The sequence below is a fragment of the Capra hircus genome, unplaced genomic scaffold, assembly GCF_001704415.2.
Source record: "Capra hircus breed San Clemente unplaced genomic scaffold, ASM170441v1, whole genome shotgun sequence".
Lineage (NCBI taxonomy): Eukaryota > Metazoa > Chordata > Mammalia > Artiodactyla > Bovidae > Capra > Capra hircus.
In genome coordinates this window covers 10,119-19,175 of record NW_017189582.1, presented here as the reverse complement: position 1 = coordinate 19,175, position 9,057 = coordinate 10,119, and the positions used below count along the sequence as shown (strand labels likewise).

Below are 9,057 nucleotides of genomic sequence, written 5' to 3'. Positions count from 1 at the left end.
GCCCCTGAATCACCACTCCCCAGAATCAGACACACAGAGGGGTCAAGGGTGGGAAAGTTGTATCATGGCCTCCCTCAGCACCCACTAACCCATGATGATGGGCACAGTGGTACATTGTGATGTCTAAGACCCCAAAGCCACCATTGGCTGGGGGAGCGCCTAGCTGACCAATCAGAGTGAAGGGTGTGGCTCCTCATTGTCCTGGGAAGGTATATATAGGGAGGTCAGAGGCAGAGATTCTGGGTTAGGCCACTTCATGGTGTCATCATGGCTAAGGTAACCAGGAAGCCACGGCAGCCAAGAAGAGTGGCAGTGCGGTTTGCTTCGAGGATGAAAGGAAGAAAGAAGACCCTTTGGCAACGGAGATACAGAGGCAGTGTGAAGGTAAGATGATTCCATCGACACTCCCCAGGTTCTCCATTGACTTTGGTGCCCAAGACCTCTACACTGCCCTTGCCTGGCGCAAAAGTCCTCATCAGGCCACCTCCCTTTTCATGAAATCTCCCTTCCAACTCAGTTGTTATACTCTTTCCTCAAAACTCATACCCTTCTTTTGTCTTTCAAGGCACGAAATATGACCGTGAGGGTCAGAAGACCTCTCAAAGGAACCTTGAGAAAGAAAATCCGATCGTACGCCACTCCGTCGAAGAAGGTGAAGAAAACAAGAGAACCAAACTGTTTTCTCCGTTCCTGTGCACGTGAGAAACGGAACCAAAGCCGAAAAAGGTACCAAAATATGAGTCAGAGTCAAAGAAGGAGGCAGAATCAAAAGAGAAGATAAGCTCAGCCACCCCAGAATGAGAGACCCTGGAGAGGTACAACCTGGGCAGCCAGTAACTGAATAGAAAAGGTCAGACAGTTTAGAATTGTGTCTCCAGTGGTCTGCTTTCTTAGAAATGGTTAACCAGGAAAAGACTGACTCTCACACTAACATAGTAAACTGATGGCTGCGATTAAAATAAACATCAAATGGTGAAAAGATGATATTTGTGTGTGTGTGAATTTTCTGATGGGAAGGGAGGGAAGGAAGAAAAGAGGTGGGCACCTGAGTGGGGAGGGGTGCGAGGTCCCGAGAGATTGGGGAAAGACCCTGAGGTCCCCAGTTAGCCAGAGAGGAGAGGCCTGGACTGGGTCAGGTGTCTGCACTGAAGATGGCTAACCCTGCTTATCAATTGATCTCAGCGGCAAGGAGTAGTGGTGTGGTGTTACTGCCATTGTTTGGGGTGTGGAATGACATTAGGGTCTAGATTGCCAGAACCCAGATGGGAAGAGGGTTTCACATGGGGATGGTGAATGTCATACTTCCCCTGAGAGAGGCAGGCAGAAATCCCATCCTGGCCACTTACGTCATAATGGGCTTTGTTGCATCACTCACCTTTGCTGTCAGCTAAAGGTGCTCAGGAGGCACAAAATGCTGATACAACTAAAACCCACAACCAGCACTCCCAAAGATTAAAATAATGTTTGGAGGGAACAGACCAAATATCAATTAGGCCACTGTTTTCCTAAGAAACGGGTGGGAGCAGTGTGTTCCCAAGGGCAGGGCAGTGGAGGTGGCCCAAATCCCGGTGCAGATGACAAACAGGATCACCACACACAGATAATTTTTTTGGGTGGTGGGCACCATGCAGTTTGTGGGATCTTACTTCCCTGACCAGGGATTGAACCGGTTCCCCTTCTAGTGAAAGCATGGAGGCCTAACCCCTGGACAGCCAGAGAACTCAGGACAGAGACTTTTTATACAAGTATTAACATAAGACTGAGTAAAAGCTGGTCTTATATTGATCATCATCCCCTAGTATTTCTAAATAACTACAGTGTAAAACATTCTTCCCCAATAAAGTCTTTTGTTAGTCCACGCTCTGCAAGGTTTTGTGGTTTAAAATAAGAGTATGGGATATTATTTGGTGCTAACTTTCATTTTGAAATGTTTAAATAATTTCAAGTAGTAGTCAATCAAATATGGAGATATATAAGGCAGAGTCTCTACCAGAGGAATCCGGTGTGTCTTCTGAAAACATTTTAGAAACAATGAAAAGACAGAGTTTTACCATCAGCATCAAAAGAGTTGAGTTCAGATTTTAAGTTAATTATATGGTATCTTTTATTTGGACTGCAACTCCCTGATTAAATCTTTCTGGCCCTTTAACTCCTGAGAGACACAGTTGATAATTCAAAGTCCTTCACTGAATGTGATTTAAAATCATTAAGAGTGAAGGAGACCCTGGGTTTGTGGTCCTTTCAAAGGAAGTGGGAGAACTACCATTCCTGCTTGCTGAAAATTAATCAGTTAAAGCAGCTACCACGATGATATGGACAGAGAGACCTTATGTGTACCTATAGGTCGGTGCTGTGATTCCAGATCTGTATATATTATCACCATTTAACACTAGCACACTTTAATGACCTGTTGTGGGACTTACTGAAATACTTGCTGTTCAGTTCAGTTCAGTCACTCAGTTGTCTCCAAATCTTTGCAACCCCATGAATCGCAACCCGCCAGGCCTCCCCGTCCATCACCAAACTCCCAGAGTTTACTCAGACTCATGTCCATTGAGTCAGTGATGCCATCTAGCCATCTCATCCTCAGTCGTCCCCTTCTCCTCCTGCCCCCAATCCCTCCCAGCATCAGAATCTTTTCCAATGAGTCAACTCTTCTCATGAGGTGGCCAAATGTCTGGAGTTTCAGTTTTAGCATCATTCCTTCCAAAGAAATCCCAGGGCTGATCTCCTTCAGAATGGACTGGTTGGAATTCCTTGCAGTCCAAGGGACTCTCAAGAGTCTTCTCCAACACCACAGTTCAAAAGCATCAGTTCTTTGGTGCTCAGCTTTATTCACAGTCCAACTCTCACATCCATACATGACCACAGGAAAAACCATAGCCTTGACTAGACAGACCTTAGTCGGCAAAGTAATGTCTCTGCTTTTGAATATGCTATCTAGGTTGGTCATAACTCTTCTTCCAAGGAGTAAGCATCTTTTAATTTCATGGCTGCAGTCACCATCTGCAGTGATTTTGGAGCCCCAAAAAATAAAGTCTGACACTGTTTCCACTGTTTCCCCATAACTTGCTGTTAGCAGAAGGTAACAGATTGCTAGGCCTGAAGAGCTGAAAGTGAAAGTTGCTCAGTTGTGTCCGACTGTTGGTGACCCCATGGACTATACAGTCCATGGAATTCTCCAGGCCAGAATACTGGAGTGGGTATCCTTTCCTTTCTCCAGGGGATCTTCCCAACCCTGGGATCAAACCCAGGTCTCCCACATTGCAGGCAGATTCTTCAGCAGCTGAGCAACAAGGGAAGCCAAGGAATACTGGAGTGGGTAGCTGATCCCTTCTCCAGCACATCTTCCCTACCCAAGAATTGAACTGATGTCTCCAGCTTTGCAGGCAGAATCTTTCCCAACTGAGTTATCAGGAAAGTCCTGAGGTGGACCAAAAGTGGATGTTAGAGGCCCTTGTTTCCCTAAAGTGGCACTGGTATATATTTTAATATCCATGGATATACTGCCACCTTGCAGAGAGAAGTGAGGATGCATAGAGTTTAAAAAGGATCCAAAGACACTTAGGGTTAAAAGAGAAAAACATAAATAATAAGTCATGAGTTGAGAAAGGGTATGTCCAAGTAGATCAAGAACAATAAATCAATATCAGACGCCTGTAGCTCTCCTGGAAAAGGACGGTATATTGTGATTCAGACATGTCAAGTCCTATTGCAAAAGCTGTGTTTTATTGGAGGGGGGGTTTGCTCATTAGCACTTTCAAAGAGTAGTAGAAACTCTTTATACTTCCACTTATACAGGTTCCCTATGAGTAGATGCCAACTGACCTCTCTAGCTGTGTCCATAACAACCTCTATTGACTAATACAATGATTTTCCCAAGACCTTCTACTTTCCTCTATGCCTGTGTCCATCCTATCTTCTGTGACTCAGAAACTAGCAACCATCTGAGGCCAGCCTAATGGTCACCTCCAAAGGAAATTTTCTTAATCATTCTCTTGAGTATTAATTTTTTTCACGTTCTCTAATCAGTGGCAGTTTATTACATGCAGCTTGTATAACAGATTTTTGAGTATGTATCTTATCAGACATGCATGCCAGAGAGGTAAACGTATTAGAAATCAACAGTGTGGTGACATAAAATATTATCAGAAGTTGGATTATCTAAGACTGTAAGGGAGAGAATCACTCTCTTTTGCCAAGTATGTCTAAGAATCTGTTTGAAAATATAGTAAAAACCATAAAGTAGAGAGTGGATCAGAAGTCAAAGGAGCTTACATGAGAAGCTTATTTTATCAGTAGTCAAGAGGAACTCTATGTCTTTATATTAAGACCACCCAATTGCATGACACCAATTGCAAAAGCCAAAGCAGTGCCCATGGATTCATGATAAGAGCACAATACTGCTGGCCCAGAGGCTTCTCTGGCTTGGCAGAGGTCAAGAGCAAATCTATATGCCAAGAGTCAGAACCCATCTGCCCAGGATCACATCCACATATCAGCCAGAATCAAGTGGGAGTCCCCAAACTTTACATGCTCCTGGCCAAGTCCCTCACCCCAGTGCCTTTTCTATAGGCCTGTCACTCATTTCTGCCTTGAGATGGTCATGGTTAAATTTCACCTCACCATCTCTTCAATTAATCGCCATGGCAAGTAGAAATCTGAATGCAGAAGTTTGAAATTGAACCCTTACCTTATACCATATAAAAAACTAAACTCAGAGTTGATTAAAGATTTAAATGCAAGATCTGAAACTACAAATCAACTTGAAGAAAACATCCTGGAGAAGTTGTAAACATTGGTCTTAGATGTGATTTTAGGTATGTGACACCAAAAGCATAGGCAACAAAAGCAAAAATAGAAAAGTAGGACTACTTCAAACAATTAAACTGCCTCCCCCAAAGAACATCAAAAACACATCCACATAGAAGCCAACCTGATGGTTACCAAATGGGAAGTTGTGGGGGAGGGATACATTGGGAGTTGGGGATTAACATATATATAGACACCAGTATTTATAAAATAGATAACCAACAAGGACCTACTACAAAACCACAGACAACTCTGTCAGACATTCTGTAACAACATAAATGGAAAATGAATTTGTAAAGGAATAGCCATATGTATGTGCCTGTGCAAGCTCCGTTGCTTCAGATGTGCCCTACTCTTTGTGACCCTATGGACTGTAGCCTGCTAGGCTCCTCTGTCCATGAGATTCTCCAGGCAAGAATACTGGAGTGGCTTGTCATGACCCTCTGAGTATATCTTCCCAACCCAGGGATTGAACCCACATCTCCTTCATTGCAGGCTGATTCTTTAACAACTTAGTCAAGTGGGAAGCCCAAATACATGTATATGTAAAGCTGAATCACTTTGCTGTACACCTAAAACACAACATGATAAATCAAATATACTCGAATTAAAAAAAAGAAAAAAAAGAATACATCATCATGTAGAACAATTAGTTCAAAAAACTAATCGGAAAATGCAGAAAGATTCTTAAACCTACTCTCAAAGAAAGATTGACAGGGAATAGGATAGAAAGGGAAAAGGATCATTCAAGTCCTGACCTGTGCCCATGGGAGAGGACTCAGAATATAAGGGAGATTACACGGTTGGAGATATGCCCTGGGTGTGAGTGGTTCGAGCCATATATTGGACACACAAGTCCTGGGGTCTGACACAGGGAAGAGAAACACCCTTAGATGGTTGCAGGGCCATGTGGACTAAGAGGAGGTCTGTGGGAAGCCTGGACTCACCCTCCAGGAGCATGTGCTCAGGGGCTTGCTCCCAAGCCACAATGAAGAGGACAGATTGAGACCGCATTTGTGGATGCCTGTTTTCCCCACAAGTGCCCACCCCTACACACGCCCTGCTTACTTCGTGTGGCTGCTCTGCACTGGAGCAGGGGCTTCCATGATGAGGCAGAGAGCTGGGATGTGGGAAACAGAGGTGCATCTGGCCCAGGGCGGCATCTGGGTGGGAGAGCCGGGGCCATGCTCATGGAGGGCACTTACATAGGCAGCGTATCAGGAGAAGTCCTGATCTCTGATGGATGCCCGACTGCCACAGCAGATGACCCAGTACATGCCCAGAGCCCATGAGGGCCTCACGTGCCCAATAGCACCCCTCTTCAACAAGGCAGGGATAGCAAAGGCTGGAGGAAGTGATCAGCCTGTGAGGGACCAAGAGGTCTAAGACCAGAAGCTATGTTTAAGCAGGGCAGGAGATGCTACTGCTGATGCTGGCACAGATGGTGAGTTGGAGGTAGCCTGGACCTCTGTAAGCAGCCAGCCTGTAGATTTGCTCCTTTCTTTTTCCTAACCAGAACATGCTCCTCTTGTCCCTCTGTGGCAAGGGTTGCAGTGCTGGGAGAGGAGAGTGTACATACTTGAGAGAACATAGCCATATCTGGCCTGACTTTCAGGGCTTCTGCTCCAGAAATTTGAGACCCCACCCTACCCCCAATAGGACAGTGAAAGCCACTGAGAAAAAGAAGTCTGTGCCTCATATCTGTCTTCAGACCTGGCACTGCCAAACTTCCCAGGCGATGATAGCTCCTGGCACACCCTAAGGAAAGGTATGACTTGTCAATCTAATCCTGCCCCACCCCCACTCCCAGCTGAATATGGTACAGACTGTACGGTGATGCTCCCCCTTACAACCCTTCAAGACCATAATAGATAACTGATGCACTTAAAATCAGAGAGGCAGGGAGAAATGGGAAGACAGAAGGACTGGTCTCCATTGAAAGACTGAGAGAAAGTCAGTTCAGTCGGTCAGTCGTGTCTGATTCTTTGCGACCCCATGAACCACAGCATGCCAGGCCTCCCTGTCCATCACCAACTCCCGGAGTCCACCCAAACCCATGTTCATTGAGTTGGTGATGCCTTCTAACCATCTTATCCTCTGTCGTCCCCTTCTTCTCCTGCCCTCAATCTTTCCCAGCATCAGGGTCTTTTCCAATGAGTTAGCTCTTCTCATCCATCAGGTGGCCAAATTTTTGGAGTTTCAGTTTCAACATCAGTCTTTCCAATGAACACCCAGGGCAGATACCCTTGCGTATGGACTTGGTGGATCTCCTTGCGGTCCAAGGGACTCTCAAGAGTCTTCTCCAACACCACAGTTCAAAAGTATTAATTCTGTGGCACTCAGCATTCTTCATAGTCCAACTCTCACATCCATAAATGACCACTGGAAAAACCATTGCCTTGATTAGACAAACCTTTGTTGGCAAAGTAATGTCTCTGCTTTTTATTTTTTTATTGTTAATATAAATTTATTTATTTTAACTGGAGGCTAATTACTTTACAATATTGTATTGGTTTTGCCATACATCAACATCTGGAAGTTCACGGTTCACATATTACTGAAGCCTGGTTTGGAGAATTTTGAGAAATACTTTACCAGCATGTGAGATGAGTGCAATTGTACTGTAGTTTGAACCTCTGACCAAACAACTAAATAACAGATAAATAATTAACTAGGTAAAGAGTCCAAATTTAGTAATAATCATACAAACTGAACTAGAAAAACCAGGCAAACATAGCGAAAATTCTAACAAGAAAACAGAACATATAAAAAAAAGCCAGACAGAACTTAAGAATACATTAACAGAAAGTAAAAACAAACAGGAATTAACAGCAGACCTGACAATAACACAAGAGTAAATAATAATGGAAATCACCAATCAGAATAGCTAAAAATAAACCTCTCCCTCAGGAAAAAAAAAAAAAAAGAGAGAACAATTTAGGAGACCTATGGATAACATTATGCTAATTAGCATTCTTATTATAGGTGTCTCAAAAGAACAAAAGAGAGAAAAGATGGTAAATTGTATTTGATGAAATTATGGCTGAAAACGTCCCAAACCAGAAGATAGTACAGAAATCACATGGGGTACCAAATAAAATAAACCAAAACAAACCCAAATTAAGATACAGTATAATTAAAACAGCAGGAGTTAGAAATAAAGAGAATTTCGAAAGGCAGCAAGAGAAATCACAGAATCACATGAAAGGAAACCCCGTAAGGCTCTCTGCTAAATTTTGTATAGATACCTTGAAGGCCAGAGTGAGTGGCATTATATATTGATATTTAAAGTGTTGAAAGAGAAATACTTACAACCTGAATATCTACCCAGTAAGATTATCATTCAGAATTGAAAGAGAGATAAAGTGCTTCTCAGACAAGCAAAAATTAAGAGTTTATCAATACTAAACTAACCCTGAAATAAATGTTAGAGGATCTTCTCTAAATAGAAAAGAAAACAGAATTTGTGGGAGAGGAAGAATTCCACTAGTTAAGACACTAGCCAAGATATGAAAGCAAACCAAATGCTCATCAACAGATAACACGCACACAGAATGGGGTATTACTCAGTCACAAAAAAGAATGAAAAGTTGCTATTTGCAACACTATGGATGGACTTTTGAGGAAATGTCCTTAGTAAAATAAGTCAAATTAGAAAAAGAGAACGACAAATACTCTGTAATATCATCTGCATGTAGAATCTAAAAATGGAACAAACTAGAGAATGTAACAAAGAAGAAGCTGGCTTAAAACTCAACAGTGGAAAAAAAAAAAAAAAAGGAAGATCATGGCATCTGGTCCCATCCCTTCATGGCAAATAGATGGGGAAACAATGGAAACAGTGATAGAATTTATTTTCTTGGGCTCACAATCACTCAATATGGTGTCTGCAGCCATGCAACTAAAAGACACATGCTCCTTAGAAGAAAAAATAGAAGAAACCTAGACAGCATATTAAAAAGCAGAGACATTACTTTGCCAACAAAGCTCCATAAGTCAAAGTTATGGCTTTTCCAGTAGTCATGTATGGATGCAAGAGTTGCAGCATAAAGAAAGCTGAGCACCAAAGAAATGATGGTTTTGAACTGTGGTGTTGAGGAAGACTCTTCAGAGTCCCTTGGACAGCAAGGAGATCCAACCAGTCCATCCTAAGGGAAATCAGGCTTGAATATTCATTGGAAGGACCGAAGCTGAAGCTGAAGCTCTAGTACTTTGGCCAACTGATGCAAGGAACTGACTGATTGG

The 9,057-nt window shown here is 43.0% G+C and overlaps 1 protein-coding gene across 1 annotated transcript; it reads left to right on the top strand.

Annotated features, from left to right (window-relative positions):
• The first annotated feature begins 267 nt into the window (after positions 1-267).
• LOC108634546 (spermatid nuclear transition protein 3-like) lies at positions 268-781 on the top strand. Its single transcript, XM_018044511.1, has 2 exons — positions 268-384; positions 566-781. The coding sequence occupies exons 1-2, from the start codon at positions 268-270 to the stop codon at positions 779-781; spliced, it is 333 nt and encodes a 110-aa protein (XP_017900000.1).
• Positions 782-9,057: the final 8,276 nt, after the last annotated feature.